The 25,132-nt window shown below is 36.5% G+C and overlaps 1 protein-coding gene across 1 annotated transcript; it reads left to right on the top strand.

Annotated features, from left to right (window-relative positions):
• On the top strand, positions 1 to 24,812 carry LOC149084846 (uncharacterized). Its single transcript, XM_089232580.1, has 2 exons — positions 1 to 368; positions 23,268 to 24,812. The coding sequence occupies exons 1-2, from the start codon at positions 117 to 119 to the stop codon at positions 24,675 to 24,677; spliced, it is 1,662 nt and encodes a 553-aa protein (XP_089088706.1). The 5' UTR covers positions 1 to 116; the 3' UTR covers positions 24,678 to 24,812.
• The last annotated feature ends 320 nt before the right edge of the window (positions 24,813 to 25,132 follow it).

Here is a 25,132-nt window from a genome sequence, read left to right as displayed (position 1 = left end):
GGTCACTTAGCTTGACCATTGCACGTATGCGTATCATCCCGAGCGTATTTCTTCGCTGAAGTGAAAAAGAAACAAAACACGTTAATAACGGCAGCTGTCAAATGAATTAAAAATAAATGGAGGAGGTAAAGGATTTTATTAATAAATCGCTCGACAAGCTAGCCACCAAATTTTTGAAGAAAGGTAATGAAAGGAAGGTGAGCAGAAAGAATCCATGGGGAAGTCTTTCATACGCTGACCTCATTACGAGGGCAATAGAAAATTCACCTCATGGTAGACTGACATTGGCAGAAATTTATCACTGGATGGTCAAGAATGTCCCACACTTCAGCGATAAAGGTGATAATAATAGCTCGGCTGGTTGGAAAGTGAGTCACATTCTGTTTTCCTTTTTTCTTATCTCTTTAACTTTTAAACATTATTCATCTTGAAATATTTTAACCTTTTCAGTACCACATTATGAAAAAATGAAATAATTATTACGCAAATTTTTTGGTAGGTCGTTTTAGTTCTAAATAATCCCTAGAAATAAAAAAAAAAAAAAATTTCTAAAACTTAGTATGCAGTGAATTAATTCACGTGGTACTTCTAGGTACCATCGGCCCTCTGCGCTTAAAAAATTTGTATTTAATAAAAAATACAAATTCAAAAATATTTAACCACTAATTTGTATAATAATTTATTATACAAATTATTAACTAATAATTTGTATTTAATAAAAAATACAAATTCAAATATGTTGAATAATACAGTTGTAAAAGAATTTTATTCATTTCACCACAAAGAGAAAAAACATAATTTGTTTCGTTACATTTGTAAGGGGACACTTTGTGGAGGTGTAGTATGCAAAAGTGTGTGTAATGCGGTAAACACTTTTACAGGGGTGAAACATCGGCGTTTTATTAATTAATCTATTAATTATATTTTTTGGGCAAATACCAACGGTGGTACTAACAACTTGGAATTGGAAAATATATTAAGAACAGTATAATCTCGTGGTGCACTATGTGATGATGGTCTACCTCCCGCGTGACAACGATATTCCCAATTACAGATTTTTTTAAGGATTTCCTTTTAGTCCACAGAGAGTATCTTTATACATAGGCGACTGAACTTGGGGACTGTGGCCATTTGAGCTCCCCCCAATAAACTTTGTAGGGGAGCTCAACCCCCTCCCCCCAATAATGTCTGAAAAAACAATGCAATGGACCTCCCATCTGCGTACGCGCTCGAGTCGGCCAGCCACTTTCAGCCCCCCCCCCCTCAATGTTTTCGGCGCCTCGGTTCTTATATCGAGATTTAATTAGTTCTAAAAATTTATTTTATTTATTATTAGGTCTAAAAATAAAAAACAGCACATTTTCAAATTATAATTAATTTGAGTTCACCATTGCTTACATACAATCTACACCTCATCATGTGCTGATGGTACGTCTATCAGCTATTATATATATATAATATACTACTATTAATAACTACTAATAACTAATATTATCAGCCAGCCATAAATTTGCTTGGTATTCGAAACATAGGTACTAGTTTATACAAATGGTGACATGAACCGAAATATGGATCAATAATGTGTGAGTAAGGAAAAAAAATATTATGCAATTCACCTGAACTATTTTTTTCTCTGCAAAGTTGCACTGTAACTGCTTATTGTGATGACCGTGAAAGTGAATTTTCATTCATAAATCTTTATCATATTTAAAAAACCGCAACGTATTCCTTGTAAGGGAATTGTAAGAGAATTGAAGGGTTTGAATGAAGTTACTGTAATTACTACTAATGAAGTAGTTTCTGCTACTTTCTGTGCAGTACACAACGGTGTTGTACAGTAAACTACTTTACAAGGTGAAACAACTAATTGCATTTATTCATCAACTGATCAATTAGAATTTTTCGCGGTGAATAAATATCTTCAAATTCATTTTACGGTGGTACTAACAACGCCAATTCAGAAGAGATACTAACAACAGCATAAATTTTGCGGTGCCTTATGTGATAAGTCTACCTCTCGATACAACAATAATTCCTCTACGATATTTTTTCTTGGTCCTCAGAGTATTGTTATATCGAGGTTTCACTGCATTCGACTTTTTTCCGTTTATGAGTTTTCTTATATCGAAGTTAGTCAAGAAAAGGAACTCTAAAGGCGACTGACTGCTTGCTTTCGGGGTACTTTTTTTTTAAAAAAACGTCATTTTCGATAAGTGTTGGTTTGAATATAGGTATAAATTTAAAATTTAAGAAAATAAATGTTATTTCATGAATATTTTGGCAAAAAATTTTATACTGTATTACCAATTTTATATGTAAAATTAGCATATTTTTTCAGTATCTCTGCTAAACGTTGTACATTAAAAACTACTGTGCTTGCATTGTTCTATGCAATGAACTAAAAGGTTTAGAATACGATAGAAACTTTTTCGAGGTATGATTGTATACGTGAAAAAAATACACATTTTTCGTTAAAAATACTTGATAATCAAAATCTCAATTCAAAATCATGCAAAACAGAAAGTTTCAAACATATTGCTTAATTTTCAGCACAGCCAAAGCTGTTTAAAATGCAGTGAGAAAGTTTCATAGAGATATTTTGGAAAATGCTTGAGAAATCAAGTTTTTCGTGAATTAAAAAAGCGAAAAACCCAAATCTTCAGAAAAAAAAATGCATTCAAAGATTTCATTATCAAACTAAGGTCATCAAATTCATTTTACTTAATTGGTAATTAATCGCTTCAAGTTATCGTAGAAACAAAAATTAAACAGTTTCGGATTCTAGAATAATTACACTTTTAAATGAACAAATGGGGGGGGGGGGGAAGAAATCGAAAATTTTGACGAAATTCGTCATTTGAAAGCAGGCAGTCGCCCTAAAAAGTTCCTAATATGAAACCATTAAGGTCTCCTCTTTAAGGTCTCACACCGTAAAATATATGATATCCAATAGTAAGAGTTTTAATGTTTATTTTTAACTGTCACTTATTTAATAATGATTGTCCCAGACCAGCGTTTCTCAACATTCTTGGACTAGCCTGAAACAATACGATGCACCACTAACTTATGTGGGTTAAATCTTTTATTTCAATCTATGTGGGGTTTTCTATAAATTTGTGTTGAATTAGTTCAGTTTACTTAGAATTAAATTTTCAAGTCTGCTCGAAAACCCCTTATCTCATTTTCATGGACAACAAGTTGAGAAACGCTGTCCTAGATGGTAAGGTTTTAAATATAGAAATACTTTAATTCAGGGGTTCTTAACCTGTGGGTCGCGGGGCTTCCTAGATGGGTCGTACAAATCCCCTTACAGCCAGTGATTCTTGAGCTATGGGTAATGACCCAAATTCGATCCGCAGGGTTTCCGACATGGGTCTTACAAACCCACTTACAGGCAGAAATTTTTGAGCTATTGGTCACGACCCAAACCTCTGATTCGCAGGGGCTACAAACCTAGTAACAAACTGGGGCTCTTGAGCTGTGGGTCACGACTAAGCCGTCTGAAGAGCATCATGGGCCCCCGGGCCAAGTGGAAACCTACCTGGTAAATTCTAGAAAATTTTAAACCGATCTCATTTTTGTGAGTTTCTTATTCTTTTGGGGGCCCCTGGCAGTGCCCGGGTGGGCCCATGCGTTAAGACGACCCTAGGTCACGATCCAAACCTTTGATTCACAGGGGCTACAAACCCACTAACAAACAGGGGCTCTTGAGCTATGGGTCACGAATCAAACTTGATTCACAGCTCCTTCCTGTATGAGTCGTACAAATCCACTTAGTCATTTTATAAATACACTTATTGCGTCGCTGGTTTCACTAATTTTGAAGAACAAACAGTCCCATGGGTCGCGAAGCTAATCATGGTCGTGGCTGAAAAAGGTTAAGAACCCCTGCTCTAATTGTACATCATTCCTGAAGTGTGCCCTATAATAATTTGGTGGCCTCTTTCCTACTTGATATACTGTACTTATTTTCTGGTAGATATATAGTATAAAAAGATTGAAAAATGTGTATAAGAGGTTGTAATCTTGTGAAAAAATAGCTCTAAATGCTGGTAAAACGTTTTTTCCGCATTTAACGCTGTTTTTTTCCCAACTTTCCCCCGTTTTCCGAATTCGAATATCTCAGTGAATATTGCCATTAGAAACATGGAATTTTTTTATTGGCATCACGAGAAACAAGGCAACAACTTTTTAATTGGGTTTTGGGGCACACGCGGACTATATAAAAAGTTATTTTTTCATTTTAATAACTATACAACCCTTTGAAACATGAGTGACATACTATCTGAGTACCATACGTTATTTGAAAACTTTTCCTAATTAGAAGTATACCTCTAAGATCAACGGTTCGGTAGTAAATTGCCATGGCTGTGGCTATACATCGTGTAACACACATACACCGTGTGTGTGTGTGTATAAAGGGTGTCCTGTAGGTCCTAATGCGAGATTTATGTCAACCGTTCGTCGTATGGTTGCAATTTGACAAAATGCTCAAAATGTGTTCAGAAATACCCCTGTACCAGTTTTGGGAGTGAAAATACAGTGTGGCTCAAAATCTAAATTTTTATATGGATACCCTGTCCTAAAAACCAAATAAAAAAGTTGTTCTGAGGCCAAAAAAAGAAATTCACGTTTCTAAGTACAATTTTCACTGAGATATTCGAATGCAAAAATCTGAGAAACGTATGAAAAGAACAGCATAAACTAACGGACAACGCTTCTTTCTCTCATTTATGCTGTCCTTTCCCAACTTATCTCTAATTTTTGAATTCAAATATCTCAGCGAATATTGCACTTGGAAACGTGAAATGTTTTTGTTGGCCTCAGAACAGACAGGGCAAGGACTTTCTAATTGGGTTTCTTAAGACAAGGTGTCCATATAACAATTTAGATTTTTATTTTGGTGACACTGTATTTTCATTCTCAAAACTGGTACAGGGAGATATTTCCGATCTCATTTTGAGCATTTTTAAAATTGGGACTATACCTCTACGACAAACGGTTGACTAGATAAAGGCCGCATTATATATATATATATATATATATATATATATATATATATATATATATATATATATATATATATTATTATTATTATAGCTATAATACCCGGTGCTGTCCGGGTTTTCTTCAATTACTGAGAGGATTGAAAAAGTGACAAACCATTATAAAGGCATATAAACTATTATACATAATACTGGCAGCATTAAAGAAATGGCAGTAAATACAAATACAAATACAACGCCACAACAAGCAAAATGCCCAACGAGGTGGCTGATAAAAAGATGCCCATAAAAATATGGATGTCATATATTTCAAAAATACAGCAACCCAATTAAAAATGCAATTAACACAAATTATAAACAATATATATACATGATAAAATATTATACAACGCCCATAAAGAATACTTATGGTTGTCTTATTCTAAGTATGGATAGCTTCTCGATTTACCCCAACATGTTTACCGTATTTCTTTTTAAACATATCAATTGTGTTACAATTTACTACCTCCGGGGGTAAGCTATTCCATTTATTAACAACCCTATTAGAGAAAAATTCCCTGCGACACCATAACCTTGCATTGTCCCTCACCAATCGATACTGGTGTTCCCTTGTAAAAGCAGTCGATTGGCGGTGTACTAAAAGTTCATGGTCCATCCTATTCATCCCATTGAAAATTTTGAACACTTCGATCATATCTCCTCGACACCTGCGTTCATCCAATGTAAACATATTCAAAAAATGAAGTCTCTCTTCATAACTCAAGCCCTGTGTGCCAATAAGGACACGCGTAGCTCTTCTCTGCACCCCTTCAACCAAGTCTACTAGCTTACCAAGTAAAGTAGCTTATCGTTCAATTCGGGTTCCATTTGGTATATATGCAAAATTTTTTTTGGCGACGATAGATCTAAAATTGTAGATTTGTATAGAGAACACACACACACACACAGAAAATCAATTTTATATTTATAGATTGTTGATTTGAAATGTTTTTTGAGGGTCAGTAACTAAAAAATTTCTCTAGAGCAGATTCCTTGTGATCCCTCTAAAGGCCGATCCTTCGTACGCCACTGGATTCAGGAATAATCGAATGACTCCTCAGGCTCCTAATAAGTATCATAGATTCTCGGTTGGATTTAGGATGACAATCGAAGTGTCTGAATAATGTCTTATTACTCTTCCAACCAATTCTTCCACAGTTCAAAATAAATTTATTTTGGCATAGTTATTCTGAAAAATGCCATCGCCGAAGAAAATGTTTATCTATGGTCATTAAGTAGGCTGAAATATTCGACAGACTCCATTTTATTGTTCACCCCAATCCAGAACAACTGAAAGAACCCTAGATCACAACAGTTCCTTCTGAGGCTTGCATATTAGGTGCAGCTTGTATGTTACGACTTTTACAGTATTTGGCCAAGTACTGTATCTCTCTTGAAGCTACGACTTTATAAGTGTGAAGTTAAAACGAAACACGTTAAATGTATGTCAAAAGCATTTTGCGGCCAAATCCGGCCTTTTTAAAATACGTGTGATTTTTCATTACTTCTATACTGGATTTTCATAGTTCATATCTGTACGGTAATATCCCGACTTAACCCAGTATCATTCTAAGACTGACGACGTAAGTTGAGGTGAATTTTTCTAATGGTAACTCTCCTCCACCCTCCTCATTAAGAGAATTGAGGTAAATTTGCAGATTTTCTTTATTATTTTTATCTATTTGTCTTTTTTTAATAGACTCTTTTGGATAATCATGCCTCTCCAAGAACGCGATGTGAAAATACAAATACAACTATCACAACAGACTAATTGCCTAAAGAAGTGGCTGCAAAAATTACGCTTATAAAAATATGGATGTCAAATACAACCAAAATACCTAAGCATACATCACGAAAACAAAAAAAAATATAATACAATGCCCATGAAAAGATTATTGTTGTCTTATGTAAATATGGATAGCTTCTCGATTTATCCCACCATATCTATCGTACTTCTTTTTAAACGTATAAATTGTGTTCATGATCCCCGGAGGTAAGCTATTCCATTTATTGACAACCCCATTGAAGAAAAACTCCCTGCGACATCGCAACCTGGAATTGTCCTTTACTAAACAATACTGGTGTCCCCTTGTCGAAGCAGTTGATTGATGGTGTATTAATAACTCATGGTCCATTTTATCCATCCAGTTGGAAATTTTAAACACTTCGATCATTTCCCCCGGCATCTGCGTTCCTCCAATCTAAACATATTCCAGAACTCAAGTGTTTCTTCATAGCTCGAGCCTTTTGTGACAACGAGAGCACGCGTGGCTCTTCTCTGCATCCCTTCAACCAAGTCTGTCCCTTTGTAGGTATGGTCTCCAAAACCTTACTGCATACTCCAGTCCAGGACGAACTAAGCTTCGGAAAAGCGAAGAATGACTTTAGGAGAACGCGAAAAGACCTTTTTAAGAATTAAAGCATTCTATTCGTTTTTTTTACCACCGCTGAATGTTAAGAAAACCTAAGCCACTCGTCAATGAGAATTCCCAAATCGGTGACTCTAGTTGCATACGGGAGAGTAATACCATTCAACTCGTAATAGAAACGTGGATTGTTCGAACCGAAATGAGCGACCATGCACTTATCAATACTAAAGGTCATGCTCCGTTCATTAACCCGAGCTGGAATCATATTCAAGTTCGTCTGGAGAATCTCCCTATCGCTTTGATTCCCGACTACCCCCATTAGCTTCACATCATCTGCGAATTTGCTAGTAATCCCATCGATACCCTGATCGAGTTTATCGATAAAAAGTGAAAAAAGAATGGAATCAAGGACACTTTCTTGAGGGACTCCACTTTTGACGCCTGTCCAATCAGAAAATTCTTCGTTCACCATAACCCTTTGTGTGACCTATCTCTAAACCACGATTCTATCCAATTCAACATTCTTGTTTGTGAACTCTAGGTGAACGGTCAAGTTGCCCCGAATTCCAAGCTCATGTAAACGCTTCAAAAGTTCACCATGTTGGACCCGATCAAATGCCTTCTGGAAATCAAGATAAATTACGTTGATGTTTTTGCCATTTCCCAAAGCCTTAGTCACGAGATCATATAGAAGCAAAGCTTTCCAACTTTTTCTAAATACGTGTAATTGAGAAAAAAATCATTTGTAGGACGAGACGACATAAATACGGTGTTGCGTAGGTCGGGTATTACTGTAAATCTGCGTTTCTCAACTCTCTGAACCCAAAGACCAGTAAAATGTATAAATTCACTGATCATTTTTGTCCCGTATTATTGTATTCCTGTATTTTTGGTTGTGCCGACTTTTTTTTGTACACTTGTCTCGTTTGTTAAACGATTCTTATTTGAATTTGTAATACAATTGGGAATAAAAAGCGTTTTTAACTTTTTTTAAATTGTATTGATATAATTTAGCTATAAATATAAATATTCATCTCACATATTTGTCAGGTTCAACGTTTTTTCAGCAATTTTAACAACATGGTGATTTTTTTGATTTATGGCCACGTTTTCGAAGACGGAGTCAAGGTCGATATTTTACCGTATTCGATATCCCGGTTCCTCGCATTTTCCCTCAATTAAATATGGTCGCGGGGTGTGGTAGCCCAGGTCGATAAGATACTCGCCTAAAGTACCAAAGGATGTTCAGAGGTGTCGCGAGTTCGATACGCGGTTCGCCCTTGTCACAAAACGTTCCTGACACAGGGGTACAACAGAAACGGCGACATGACTACAGAAAAAATTGCTACCGCAGGGGGGGTCCCCTCATCGAGGGGTTAGCGCACCAACCTCTCGATGTGTATGAAAAAACAAGCCTGCCGTTCGGAATCGGCAATAAATTGTAAGTCCGTGGTGACCGTGGTGCGACAAAAATGATCGAATGATCAAATATGGTCACCAAGTCATTTGAATGTTTTTTCGTGAATTACGGTTTTGTTTACTGTGATTTGTAGCAGTCATTTATTTTCCCACCCTCCATCAATTTCAGCATTAATTAGCAAATTTATCGTAAATTGCATTTTTTGACAGAATTAGTGATATCCCATCTGGTATTTTGTACCCGCATTTTCCTCTATGCGGTATTGTAAACCGTAGTATGAAGGTATAATTTTCATTTGAATCCATTGAATATTACTAATACCAATTACAACAACTGAGTAATTTTTTGTTATTATGTTAGAATTAAATTATAAATTATGTCTGCGGACCACCTATGCCATCGTCGTGGACCATGTCTGGTCCGCGGACCATAGGTTGAGAAACGCTGCCGTAAACGATATGAAAAGATATTTTTTTTGTGCTCTCTCCTCATCAAAATAGTTCTACTCATATTGCAGTAACACCTGCGAAAAAATATGTGTTGAAAAATGTCCGTATGTAGGAAAAAACATTCAAAGTATTTAGTATCATTATAAAGGATAAAAGCAGCCCTGTAAAAAGAAAAGAAAAAAAGGCTGGATTTCTCAAACACCAGACATCAGTTTTGATCTCTGTAACTTGAATATGAAAATCCGTCTGGAGTTTTAATACCATCATTTCTTCTTTGCTATCTGTGAACTTGTATCTATGAGTTGTGGCATTGCGATCACTTGGGGAAGAAATACTAAGAGAGTACAACATATCCTTTAATACTAAAAATTAGATGTAAACAAGAATAGATCAAAAGAAAGTGGTATTGCTGCTGGTTTTTTTTTTTTTTTGGACATTCATTCTTTATTTCTCTCTCGAATGGCCTTGATACCGCAGACAGACGACAGGGCTGGTATCAAGATTACCTTTCTGACTTGATCCCCCCACCATCTCATCAAATTTTTACCAGCTATTTCTATGCTAGTCTCGAGAAGTTTTCTAACTTATCTACAATTTTCTCTTTGGGCTTTCTTTTCTTTCTCTGTCTGCCAACAAAGCAAATAAAATTCAAGTCAGGACTCGAATATAAGGTAAAAAAAATTCTACGACTCTCAGCATTTTTTTATCTCCATGTCTCGTTGAATCGAGTCAACAATAACTGAAGTTCCTCGATAGGTACAGGAACAAGCCCCCCCAACTGCGATATTCCGGAATTCAACATTTTATGTGAATTCTGCCTTTTTATTTGAGTGACAAATGTATGAAGCGTATTTTAAAGTTACCCGGGTTATAGAATCCTGTCAGTAGTTCACTTTGGGCTTCATGGGATAAATAATGTTGAGTCTAAATATCATTTATACTATATGTACCAGGGCCGTAACTAGGATTTTTGCCACCCGGGACAAACATGATTTTGCCCCCCCCCCCCACAACTTTAAAATTCGATAATATTATAATGGTATTCTTTGTTCTCATCTAAGACTGCGCCCTCTAAATTTTGCCGGCAGTTGCTCCCACCCCTGCCCCCCTCTAGTTCCGGCCCCGATATATACATTCCTATTTTGGTTATATTTGACATTCATATTTTTATGGGCATCTTTTTTTTCAGCCTCCTCGTTGGACAATTTTCCTGTTGTGGCATTTGTATTTGTTATTTGTATAATCAGGAGTGCTTAACTTTTTGATGAGCGCGAGCCACTTAATAACTTTGTAACTGGTCGTGAGCCACTTAAGTGATTTTTTGAACTGTTTGCGGAGATCACAGTGAAATCAAGGGGTGCAAAATTTCCAATCGAATATCAATGGAAATTTCAAACAAAGGCTAAGAATCAGTGGCGGCTCAACGGGCATGTCCAACGGGGCCACAATACCACGCCCACAGAAGCTCCTGATAACTGAAGTTTGTTTTCGTTTTGAGTTTTTTATCAACTTTTTGTTTCGTATCAACCATCGTAATAACATCTCATTTAATTTTGATGATGCCAATTCCATTCAATGTTTTACTACGAAAAAGCAGTTTTTACAGAAAGTAAGAAGTTGAAAAGGGTCCTTAAAGTGTTCGTGCTGGGATCCCCCGAACTCATTGAAAGGACCATGATTGGGATCACCATTTTTCGGCAGAAATTAATTCCTCTGTTCACGTTATATACTGACTTACAGAGAATCCAGAATTGTCAGCAGTTGAAATGTTCATATTTTCTTTAAGGGGCCGTTCAAGTATTACGTAAGCAAATTTTTAGCCATTTTTGACCCCCCTTCCCCCCCCTGTCAGCAAAATTTCGTCATCAGCTCTGCTCCTCTGAATCCTAACTCATATTTTCATAAAGGGTGGTTGATGACGTAAGTATTATCCAAACACCCCCTCCCCCTTGTCATCAAAAGTCAGCAAATCAGAAACCCCCTCTTTCCCCATCGATGATGACGTAATACTTGAACGGCCCCTAACTAATATTCATCAAGTCCTAATAATATTAAGTTTGGCTTCGCGGGTGACAAGTTGAGCATCTTATCTCAATCTAAATTGATAGCATGCGCTAATCACGAAATATAAAAAAAAAATATATTTAAATATAAATTTTTTTCTCATTAATAAAAAATATTTTTTTTTATTGAGACAAAAATAATGCGAGGGAAAACCGACATCCATTAGACTAGTGTTTTTCAATTTGCACTTCTACGAGAACCCCTAGATTGTGTTTGTGTGCACAATAAGGGAACCTAAGTCATCCCGTGTTCGTCTCGTTCGGTCATTACATTTTCACTGTAATTTATCCTTTGTTCTCTCTGAAACATACCAATCCCAGGAATACTGACATCCGCGGACCACCTTTCGAGAAGCACTGTGATTGACTAACCTGATAAATAATTCTGCGCGATGATTGAAATTTGTAAGAAAAAAAATCTGGATGATATAATATGCAGGGCCGCAAGTAGGGTAGAGGGGGTGGGTCTAGTGCCCGTGCGCTGGACCAGGAAGGGCACTGAATTTACTGTTTGATGTTCTAAATTACGGAGAGGGTAGCGGGCGCCAAAATAGGCAACACTGACCCCGGGCGACAGAGTAGTTTTTGTTTCTAGTCGCGGCCTTGATAATATGTAAGATATGAATTTTGTTTCATAATTTTTTCTTTTATACCTATGAAAACATGACTTGAACATCTTAGACTTTTCAAAAAATAACGTCTTGCCTAATTAGCATATCCTTTTCAGACCCGAGCATTCATTTCCTGGGATTTTCAAAATGTTTTTGCATTTTCGATACTCAAGAAATGCATTAAAAACAAATGGCAGCAAATTACTATTATTTAAATTTTTTTTTGTGAAGAAATAATCAACTTCGTTCAAATTTTTTCAGCCAAGATGATGCAAGGTATATTCATCTTCACATAAATTTTTTTATTTTATTTTATTGCTAAATTTTATGCAATAAATCACACTTTACCCGGAGGCACTTTCTCTTGGAAGCCATCTTAAAAACCCCAGAAAGTTCCAATGTAAGTGCTGCCCTCTGATATTTCACCATATTTCTAACTCAAAACTTACACAATCCTTTAAGTCAGGGTTTGACTCCCTGAGGTCAAAAGAAAAAATTCTACAGTGAGAAAAAGCAAAACCACGTTATTGTGTCCCCAGGGATTGGTCCGATTGGGCTATGATGTGTGTGACGTTATTTTTCAGTGTATACACCGCTCAAAGCTTTCAATCGGAAGTTATTTCGCGAGGGTCTCTGTCTTTGAATAATGTCGCCAGGAAGAGGCTCTCGCTTTATCCACTATCCTATCCTTTGCTCGTCCCAGGGTAATCCTTCCGCAGTCGCCGATTCGACGTCTACGGTCGCCCGACTGTCCTCAGATCGTATCAAGCCCACGAAACGGGGCCCTCACTACGGAGACACCAGAAAGTGACCAACACTTTATCATGTCCGGCAGATGAAGTTTACAGAGGAAAAGAGTACTTCCTTCCGTATACAATTGAAGAAAATTGCCTCCTTCCTCTCACGAAAGAATAAGGAAAATCCCAAGGAATGCAACAAGACGAATCAAAAATTTGATCAAAATATATTTTTTTAATTAGAATTTTTTTTCGAAAAACAATCATCGGATCTTAAGTGGAAATTCCATTATAAAGTGAAACCTCGATATAACGATATTCTGTGAGCCAATAAAAATATCGTTGTAGAGGGATTATCGTTATATCGAGAGGCAACATTGTCATCAAGTACCACCAAATTTATGCTGGAAATTTATGATGAAATTTTCATCATTTCTGGAATTTCTTTCATTGATTCTGGAATTTTTTATTTCTGTGTTTCAGAATTGTCATTTATTCTAAAATTTTATATTGTCAATTTATATTGTCAATTCTGAATTTTCATCAATTGCGGAATTATTAGTTTCACCATCACATAATTTTGATGAATTATGGAAATATTTTTCATTAATTCTGAGTTTTCATCAATTCTGGAACTTTTTCCTTGAAAATTCTGAATTTTCATTGATTCTGGAATTATTTCTTCCATTGATTATGGAAATATGTCTTTCATCAATTCCGGAATTACTTCTTTCAATAATTCTGAATTTTCATTGGCGCTGGATTTATTTATTTTTTTCGATTATTTTTAATTCATCAATTCAGAAACTTTCATTAGCTTCGGGAATTTGTGTGTGTGTGTTTGTTTCATTAGATTAAAATTACTTTCAGAGTGCTGGGTCCCGTGTCTGGTAAGGGTGGCCCTGCTCTGACGTAACTGTGACGACTTTATCCATGAGGAGTCATTCAAGTATTACGTCAGCATCGATGGGGGTGGGGGAGTTGAATGATGTTTACGTCATCAACCACCCTTTATTAAAATACGAAATATTCTTAATGGCATCTTACTCGGTATATCAAGAACAAGAAAAACCTTTCCCTAGTTTGTGGGCACCTGAACTAACATTCTCCATATTGACAAGTCCTCGATAGAGCCACTTTAGTGATTTCTAAATGTTCCGCGGATCCTTCAAGTGTTCTGGAACTGTGCCGCGGGTCACTCAAGTGATCTGTGAATGTGCCACGGGTTTACTTGAGTGATCTGAAAATGCTCCAGGGCCGCTTGGAATGCTCTGGAATTGTGCCACGGGTCACTTAAGCGATCTGTAAAAATGTGCTGCTTAGTTCATTTTTACAAAATTCGGTTTGAGGTGGCGGGCCACAACAGATAACCTCGAGGACCACATTTTGCCGGCGGGCCATGTATGGCTTAGAGGGTGGGTCGCAATGAATTTTTAGAAGAGAAATTTTGAGTTCTTAGCCTTCAAATAGCAGCTTTTTAATATTTCTCAGCTTTAAAATACTTTTTGCATAAAAAAAAAGAATAAAGATATATGATCGTCGGAAGGAGGCATACGGGGAGCTTGTGCCCCCCCCCCTTCCGCGTACGTCTCTGATCCCAAATATACAGAGACGATGAAATTTTGCTCACAAGTGGGGGGGGGGGGCGCAAAAATGGCTGAAAATCTGCTGACGTAATACTTGAACGACCCCATCCAGAAAATGACAGAGAAAAGTTTTGGTGGGAACGAAAACATCGTTATAAAATCATCGAATTTTATATTGGGGGTGATGAAAAAATCATGTTTGCCCCCCCCCCCCTCTCCCTCCTCACAAAACTTCCAGTTACGGCCCTGACTTGATGCACTCTGTAGTCTTTGAATACTCCTGGGTTGTGGGTCGCGACCCAAACTTGAGTCGCAGGGGCACCTGAAATGGGTCGTATAAATCTCGGGGGTGGTGGTACACATCCACTTTACAATCCGGTTATAAATCTGTCTGTTGCGTCACTGATTTCAGTATTGTTAACGATTTCGGCGGCCTGGGCTGGATCTTAAACATTCTTTGGGCCCTCTTGTGAGCCATGATTTTATATACAATTTTTTTTTTTGGAAAAGTCGGCACCCAAAAAGGCATAACATTACTATAGAATACACAGGAATCCTGAAAAAAAAAATCTATCCAAAAACATGAACACACTAAAAAATTAATGGCAGTTTATAATTCTCTCATGAAAACTTCATAATTCCCGAATTAACGGAAAGTAATTGAAAATCATCAACAGAAATAATTCCATTAAATTGAGAATTTATGAAATAAATCAATTTTACAGAATAAGTGAAACCATCAATGATTTGGGACCAACTGTTTGATTCGTGGCTCTTGGCTAAGGCTATGTTGGCCCAGCTGTTAAGAAACCACGGACTGTGGTATCACTAAATTTAGAAAAATAAACATTTAGTTAATCAGGAATATCTAACAAAACAATATAATCCTAAATAAAACATAGACCTATGGGTCGCGAAGTTGATCGTGCTGTTGATTTTGGGTCGCGGCTAGAAAAAGGTCGAGAATTCCTTTGCATTAGCAAAAAGCGGAAAGTCTAAAAGGGTTTTAGTTTTGTGAACTTCTAATCTCTAAACAAATATCTCATTTCGATTTTATTCATTGGTTTATTTTAATGAAAAAAAAACGATGAGACTAAAAAATGTGACGATTGAATAATATTGAGGGCAAAGAATTAAAAAAAAATTTGAATGTACAGTAAAACCCGTTATAACGAAAGCTCACATTCGCGAATAGAATTGTCGTGATAACGGACTTCTCGTTGTAAGCGAATGTCAGTTTTTTTCTCTGTCAAGTTATAGATTTTCCAAAATCGCTGCTTTTAAACTGCATTAATCCTTTCAGTACCGGCGGTACTTTTTTAAAGTGCCACCAACATGTTAACTCCCGTAACATCTCTTTCATACGTTGTTGGACATTGGTACTTTCAGGTATAAATAGGCTGTATACCTACTTTACGATTACCAGATGAAAGCACAAGTGTGTGGGACAACTAGTTTTTTAATGATGGAACTTTATATATATGAATAAAAATTCACTTCCATGGTAGCGCGCCATTGTAAGCAGTATCTGGTTGCAACTTCACAGAAGCGTAATACTAAACAAATAGTTGAGGTAAATCGAAATTAGTAGTGAGGGTAATATTAACAATGTTATTTGGTAATTAGAAAAAGGTATTATCATCGAAGTTATGATTATTTGGATTATTAAAACTCCTTTCTGCGTAAAAAGCTGTCTTTTACGACAAAAAAAAATCGAACGGGAAGCAAATAAAAGACAGAAAACAATGATTATTTGTAATGACAACGTCTAGAATTTTGTAAAAAAGAAATTGGAATTTGGAAATTCGGGAGAAAAAAAACAGCGTTAAATGCGGGTAAAACGGTTTTCACGCATTTAGAGCTGTTTTTTCCCAACTTTCCTCCGTTTTTTCAATTCGATTATCCCAGTAAATATTGCACTTGGAAACGTGAAATTTTTTTTTGGCATCAGGGGAGACAGGGCAACAACTTTTTAATTGGGCTTTAGGGCACATGGGGACTGTATGTGATACTAAAAGGGTTAATATAGGAAAACGTTATCACCAGGGCCCGGATGTTGATGACATTTGCATTTTTCTGTTTTTTTTTCTCACTGTTTAGGGTATTTTTTTTAGTTTTGGGCATTTTTACGATATTTTTTCACTTTTTAAATTTTTTGATAATTTAAAAGACTAAAAAAATTATAAAATTATATGAATACTGATTGCATTGAGCACTTATGAGAAAATATGCTTGAATTTCTTGGAAAATAAAATAAAAGATGTTTTTTATCTTTCTAACCATAGTCATACACAGGATTTTCTCGGGGGGGGGGGGGAGGCTCCATTTTTTATTGCAAAAACCCTATTCCCTATTTCCCCCTCCCCCAGTACGCCAGCCATGGCCCCCACATCTAGCAACAGGGGCTTCCGGTCATGTTCTTCACGGGCCTCTCGATAGTGAATTTCTTGTGAAAAAACAAAAAAAATGAAAAGAATCGTTTCAGGCCCCCAAGCCGAGCCTTGTCAGCCACATCCTTGTGTGAGCCAACGGCCATACCATGCTGAAACCAAAAGCTACGTCCTTGTGGGGAGGGGCCATAACGCCAGTGTTCCTAACCGATTCATGAAAAATTGTTATTTTTGATGAAATGTAAACTAGAGAGAAAAAAATTTACACATTATTTTGATGGTGACAAAACTTTTTCTTTCGACATTCAAACAGAACCGATTTTTCAAATGAACTTTGTTTTAATATATTTTGATGGCATTTTTTTTTTTCAATTTTTAGGGCATTTTTAGTCATTTTTCACGATTTTTTAGGACGACAACGTGTAGGCCTTTATTACCACAATTCTGACCGGATCCATTGTAGTTTGAACAGTGGCGTCTTAACGTGTGGGCTCTGAATCAAACAGTGGCTACCAAATCATTGGAGATTTTATTCATTATCATTATAGATTTTTAATTTTTTTTCTATTGATTACGTAAATATATGATTTTATCTTATCTATTTCTAAATCAATCCAGTTAAAAGACAATTTTTACGGAACTTCAAAAGATGACTGAACTCAAAAATCTTTTAGCCCGGAAAGCCAGAGCTCGTTAGGGCGGCACTGGGTTAGACATTGGCATTTCTGCGCACGCGCTTGCAGTAGCATTCTGTGATAGTTTGTTCATTAGTATGCCATCTTAATTCAAAAAAATAAAAAAATTGACATTAAAATGGCAAAATTGTAGATCAATCCACTTTTCGGCACCATTATGACTCCGAGTTTTTATACCTGGCGCACGACAGTTTCTTCCAGGAAAGGAATTAAATAATAATTTCCATCTATGTTTTTCCATTTTCTTTTCATCGAATGGGATACATGAATGCCAACTGCAATCACCTCCATATATTCTGTTGGAACTAAAATCAGGGCCGCAACTAGGATTTTTGCCGCGCCCACAACTTTAAAATTCGATAATTTTATAACGGTGTTCTTTGTTCCCACCTAAAATTGCCGCCCGGAGCAGTTGCCCCCCCCCCCCCCAGTTACGGTCCTGACTAGAATAATGAGTTTTTGCTACGAACTTATCGTCATTCCACGACTAAAATAGCACTCGAATATACTTAAACCAACCTTGAACGTAGCAGTTGAAAAATAAATATAAAAATTTATGAATTTTTTTTTAAATATTAAGCTAGTGGTGGTATCCATCAAATCACGACCGGTCTTACAAGAATAAATTGTCATAAGTCAGTAGCTGGTCTGTTCTTAGCATACAAAACGCAAATGAGACTTTTTGGATCACGTGATGTTCCCTCTTTCAATGAAGGGTTTGAGGGACATACAAACCGTATCCAAGGTAACCACTATGGCGACTTTCTCGGCGGCTCACGAAAGAAACAAATCTAGTTCGAAAAACGTAGAAATAGATTTTTTTTTCTTTTTTGATGGGCGTTAATTATTCGAATTTTTTTTTTTGAAGTTGAAGTTATCAATCTGCCTGTTTTTGCCACAAAAATGCTCTAATTAAAGTTGCGGAATTTATTCAATGTAATTTTTGGGTAATTATTACTTTTAAAAAATCTTAAACAATATAAATTGATGTAGTTGAATATTAAAATACTGAGAAGCTAATTTTCATACTTGAAAGACATAAATAAAAAAATTAAATAAATGTTATTGCATGGATATCCAACTTGAAAGTAAATCCGGCAAAATTTAATGTTTAATTTTCTGGGCTTCGAATCTCTAAGCAAATTCACTGTTTCGAAAATCAAGCATTCAATTCAATATTTAAAATTGTTGTTGGGGATGGAAAATTCCAATAAAAATTTCCGCATTTCTACATTAAAATCGGCAATTTTAACATTCATTTCTATAGAGATCGTCCCTCAAAATGATGCTGATGATGATTATGACGTCTATGTGAAAAGCCTCATTAAAATATACAGTATTGTATTGTCATAAATTCGTCTCGAATAATAAAATATCAGTCAGTCTTTCAGGAATTTAAAAAAAAAAAATAAAATTCGAGAGCTGCCTTTTTGATATTATTTTGATAAAGCTTTATTTAGTCATCATTCCCATGCTTGAACCTTAAACAGGAATGGTTACACATAAGGGTTTTAATTGAAATTCGGAATAGAATCGAAGTGTAGAATATTCGGTAGTAGTACCCAGTAAAATACGCACAAGATTCTAAAATCCATTATGAATGTTTCAAATTAGTTTGGTGGATATCAGAGATTTTTACTTTTCTCAGGGATGAGCATGGATACTTTTTAAGTTTTAAGATGTTTAAAGGATTCAGACGATCGCGGGACATCACCGGAACCCACGTTTCCTGCGATGAGCTCTCGAAAATCTTCCGAAATGGAAAAAAGTGACAGCTATCGGATATCTGTTTCAAAGTCTCAGCAAACAGGAAAACAATTTTACTATCACTCACACACAACCCACCCATAGTATTTCGTAACGGTTGTCTGAGGCGAGTACAGGGATTATCTAATTTGGTATAGCGTTGCCTCTTCCAAGCATTGTATGGCGGGTAGGGCTTTGTTAGGCGTGGTCCTTCCTCTGAAATCTAGAAATAGGACACAAAAGAACACGTGGATGTTATCTACATGTATATCTATCCCGCCTGTCCAGTTCCTTGGAAAACCACATGAAAATATGTCCACGAAATTGTCAACCCCACCAAATGTCCCTTTTTCTTCTGAGATGTCGAGATTCCATATTTCACTGCAGAAAAAAGTGTATCTCTCATCTTTTTCTACTCTAAGGGTGTTCAACCTTTTAAAAAGCACGGGCCACTTCATTGATTCGAAAATGTGTCTTGGGCCACTTAATTAAGTGATCTGGAACTGCGCCGTTGGTCGCTTGAGTGATCTGGAACTGAACCGCGGATCACTTAAGTGATTTTGGAATGTGCCGCGGGACACTTTAGTGGTCTAAAACAGTGGGACGGGTCACTCAAGTGATCTGGGAATGTGGCACGTGACAGTTAAGTACTCTGGAATTGTGCCAGGAACAACTTAAACGATTTGGGGAATATTCCACGGTCCACTCAAACGATGTGGAACTGCACCGCGGTGTGATCGCGTGTGATACTTGTGTGATCTGGAAATGTACCGTTTATATTTTTACAAAATTTGGTTTGAGGTCGCAGGCAATATCAGATGAATCCAAGGGCCACATTTAGCCCGCGGGCGATGAGTTGAACATGTATGCTCTACACATTGTATGTAGGGATTTTAATGAAAATGCAATCGACCACTAGTTGAATTTACCTAATGATTTTCACCAAGGGTCGGTGCCTTTTTCTTCACGTCGCGACGTGAAGAAAATATTGGGAGGACTGAAAATTCCCAATTCGTCCCGTACGCAGGAAACGGAATGGTGTGTTGCATTGTATATTCATCAACTACTGGGGGCAGGGCTCGGCCCTCCCTCACAAAATCTATTGAGGGGTTCACCCCCTCCCCCAGGTTCCGGTGCCTATGATTTCAACCAAAATTTGATTATAAATACAGTATTTAACAACTACAAAACGCAATGTCTTAACTCATTTCCAGTATTAAAATTGTTAAATTGTTTTCCTTCATTGTCTTCATACTATTTTTTTTTATATTACTATATAAAACTCATACAGTATTTAACATTACCTCGATTTGAAAGTAATCCAAACTAAAGTTTTAAATAAAAATGCTTGAAATTTGAAAGCAAAATTCGACTTATGAGTATGAAAATCACGGGAAATTTCGCGAATTGTTTGTAGTTTAGCAGATGATACCATACAGTGTTTCATTTCTCTTCTATAATATACAGGGTGTAAAGTTACATTCTTATACACCCTTCATCTTTTGAACCGTTTGGTGATAGAAACATATTTTTAATTATAAAAAGTATCCAAATAAAGACATATTTTATATGTTAGTCATTTCAATGGGGGCCGTATACAGGATGCATAGCTAAGTCCCCTTGCCATAAATTACTGGCGAACTGTTGATTCTAGAGGCATATTTCCTAGAAATTAGAAAAATTATCCAAATAACGTGTAGACCTCAGATACGTCATTCATATTGCAAGGGGTTGTAAAGTTATAAAAAAAAAATGGTAGGCTGTGTGAGGGCCGTAACTAGGATTTTTGCCGCCCGGGGCAAACATTATTTTTCCTCACCCACTACTTTAAAATTCGATAATTTTATAACGATGTTCTTTGTTCCCACCTAAATATTGCCGTTTTCCCTAAATTTTACCTCTCGGGGCAGTTGCCCGCTTTCCACCGCCTCCCTCTAATTCCGGTCCTGGGTTATGTCATAGACATGGCCACTAGTTTTTACGTGAATACGTTCTTTGTGCCTTGAATCGCATGGTAGATATTGACTTACTGAAATGAGCAGGCACCATCGGATTTGTCTCAGAAATATCTATAAGACGATATTATTGGCTTTTATTTTCATTGTGAAACTCTCAAGATATTGCGGAAAGCAATTTCATTACGAATGCGGCAAGCGAGCCTGGTGCGCTCACCAGAAGGGGTATTGAAATAAGACTGGTACCATCGGATTTCTCTTAACAAGGTCCATTCGCAGGCATTAAAAACACAGATTTCAATTTTCAATTTATTTCCGTACATGAATATTACAGTGCATTATAAAACTTGTGTGATTATTGATACAGGTGAGAGCATTGAACAATATAACAAAAAAACTGTACATGTACAGTCGAGCCACGAAGAAAAGGCATAGAAATGCCCTGACGGGCTCCGTGGTCGATAAGAAGGGTTGGCAGAAACAATCAGGAAAACAAAATTAAGAAGTCAGAAAAAAACAACATAGATTGATGCTATTATAATGAAGGAAAAGAAGGAAATATACTACATCTCTGATGGCTGTTGTGTTAAATAGATTTTTAGACGGGTCTTAAACATGCGTAGGCTATTGATTTCTCTTAAAGCGGAAGGTAGCATATTCCAGCATCGTGGGCCCGTAGTATTTATATTGTTGAAAAGCATATTAGTGCGAGCCGCAGCGGGGTAAAGTACGTCACGTCTACGGGTATTATATTCATGGTTAATAGAAATCAGTTGTATAATATCTGAGAACATGTGGAGTTTTATTGCCTTAAACATAAAAATTGAAAGAAGATAAGCGTGTAGTATATGAACAGGAAGGATCTTAGTAGTATGGGGAGGGGGAATGATGAGAAATTGTTCTCAGGAAGCATCTCTGGATGGTGGCTAAATTATTCAGGTTTTCAGATGATGTACGACCCCAAATCAAGTGACAGTAAGTGAGTGTAGGAAGTATAAGTGTGTTGTACAGTAAAAGTTTAATTTTTAACGGAATGATAATAGATAATTTGGCAATGACACCCGTTGCCTGTCTCAGTTAAATACGGGTGGTATGTATATGGTCATCCCATTTTAAGTGAGAATTGAAAATCACATCCAGGAATTTTACTGAAGAATTATATTGAATTGCAAAGTTATTTATGGAAACTGGTGGGATAACAAGAGGAATCGGCTTATTAATTTGTCGAAATAAGATACTTTTGGTTTTTATGTGGTTCATTGTTAAAGAATTGCAACAAAACCAATCGAAAATTTTGTTGGCCTAGTGGTTAGTAACAAAAACTAACTCTTCAACTGTGGAAGAGGATATAAGGAGACTTGTGTCATCCGAGTACATAATCAAATCAAGGCCACCTCGATCAAATTCAGTATCACCCAAGGAGACCACCAGATCATTTACATATATGTTAAACAGTAGGGGGCCCAAACAGAATCCCTGGGGACCCCGATTTCACAGCGCATTAAGGGTGACAATGCTATTTATTTGTACATATTGTTTACGGCCTGAAAATTAACTAGCGAATAGTTGAAGTGGATGATATATATGAACTTTCCAGATATATACTGGATAGTTCTTGATATATGACAGTTTAAAGCATTTCATTACGCAACTTTTTGAGGATGCATCCAGTGATGTCAAAAAGATTAACTTTTTATACGGATACTCTGTCCTAAAAAAACACAATTAGAAAGTTGTCCTGTCTCTCCAGAGGAAAAAAAAACACGTTTCCAAGTGCATATTCACTGAGAAATTTTAATTCAAAAATCAGAAAAAATTGGGAAAGAAGCGTTGTCCGTTAGTTTGTGCGGTTCTTTCTCACTTTTTCTCAGATTTTTGAATTCAAACATCTTGGTGAATGGATAAATATCTGTGGTATCAAAAGCAAACATGAAGCTAGAATTATCTGAAAGCGGTACGTGAAACAGAAGGATTCTGCAAATCAGAAAATAGTGAATGTTAAAATCAACCAATTCAATCGATTTCTACAGCTAAGGTATCAAAGAATTTCGAACTCGAATTCCCCGTCACGCCGGAAAAGGCAGGGGAATATGGTACTATCCTAGCAGTTTTAAAATAGCAGCTTCTGAAATTTTCATTGAACTCATAATTTTTACTGCACACATACCATTGTGTTTTTAAAAGGTTTTTTTTCTTTTCAGAACTCGATTCGACACAATTTGTCTCTACATACGAGATTTATTCGAATGCAAAATGATGGTAGTGGAAAAAGTTCTTGGTGGGCACTTGATCCAAATGCTCGAGATGCACGAGCCACAAGAAGGCGGCAATCATCTGACCGATCAAGAACAAGACGATTCAGAAATTCCAAAAAGAGTTGTCCTCAGCGAGTCAGAATCCGTGAAAAATCTTCGAGCTCTTCTTTATATCCCTATCACGCCGAGCCAAGGAACTTATGTGCTGACAATGAATCTTTAAACAGTTATGTTGATCGTACATTCAACATAATGCATATGGAAAAAACGTCATTAAAAAAAGAATGTTTTCTTACGGAATGTTTCGACAGAAAAAAAAGTACTATCCATTCATTTGTTCATAAATCTGAGCATTCTGGCTCAAATGAAATGTCCAATTCTTCAAAAGAACATTTATTAAAAAACTCTTTTTACAGCAACAATTGTACTGAACAGTGGAATACATTTACACCCGCATATAACTCATTAGAATGTCAAGACATTCAATATACAGATATGCCAAATGATTATCTGAATGCATTAAAAACCAAAGATTGTAGCTTAGATGTGTGTGCAATAAAAAGTCAAGACTACTTTCATTCAGAAAACTGCATACGATATCTGGGTGTTTTCAACGGTAGTGGAGGGGCTATTGTAACTGAACATCAAGTGGACGGCACACCAATGAGCAGTCCGAATTCTGATCAGTCTTCTTATATATGGCTTGAACCTCCAGACCTAGAATACATTGAAAATTCTAGCAGTATACAAAAACCTGTTGAGATTTGCTTTGCAGAAAACCTTATCGAACATGGAGGCTCAACTTTACATTGTTCGGTCAATAATTATTCTGAATATTTTGTGCAAAACTTCAGCTCAGAAGTCAATACAGATCAAGAAGTGCCAATATTATCAAACTGTTTTGATGCTGGACATCAAGAAAGCTCGACAGGATTTAACTATGATGACAAAGAAAATTTGTGTGTGTTAAATGATGGATCAAGTTTATTTTTACACAGCAAGCCAGAAATCGGAGATTCGCCATCGACAATGAATATTGACGATACTGGGAGAGACATGGCTCACTTCGCACACGTGACATCTTCTGTTACAGCAAATGGAATTTCGTCTGTTGTGCTGGAGGAGTATGACGATGATGATTACAACACACATATTCCTTCGGTGTCTCCCTTGAGCCATTCCCTGAACGAAATCTCGAGTTCAAACTCAAGCACTCACACAGATGCTTTTTTACCACCTGAACTAGATCAATGTGAACTGTGTGAACCATTTCTCGAGTGCAATATTGAGGAAGTTATTAAGATGGAGCTCAATTTGGATGGCAGTATTGAATACGACATGGAATTCCTTAAATGAATCACAAACCTAGTCATAACAATCGAGAATTTCTACGAAAAAAAGCTTGTAAAAAGAATAAAATGTAACCATTTTACTATATTAGAACTATGTACAGGGTGGTTATAAATAAACTGACATTACTTAAACGTATGTATCGCCTACTCTGATGGAGGTATTTTGATGAAACTAGGTATAACTATAGGATATAAGGATCATGGGGAAATGAAAGATTCCATTAAAAAAAGGTTCAATTTTTGACCACCAGGGGAAAAAGTGGCGCTTTTTATCGCAGTTATCCTTTTCCTATAGTTCAAATAACGTATACCCCAACGGGCGCTACATAGGTCGGAGTAGTGTCAGTATAATTAAGCTGACACTACTCCGACCTATGTAGCGCCCATTGTAATGGACGTATTTCATTGAAACTTGGTTTAACTATTAAGTTATTTGGACCATGAGAAAAAGACACCTGC

Source organism: Pholcus phalangioides, unplaced genomic scaffold (assembly GCF_987345545.1).
Source record: "Pholcus phalangioides strain wild (caught in Gottingen) unplaced genomic scaffold, Ppha-v1.0 ptg000007l_1, whole genome shotgun sequence".
NCBI classification, from domain to species: Eukaryota; Metazoa; Arthropoda; class Arachnida; order Araneae; family Pholcidae; genus Pholcus; species Pholcus phalangioides.
Note: the sequence above shows the minus strand (reverse complement) of the source record. Positions and strands in the feature narration are given on the sequence as shown.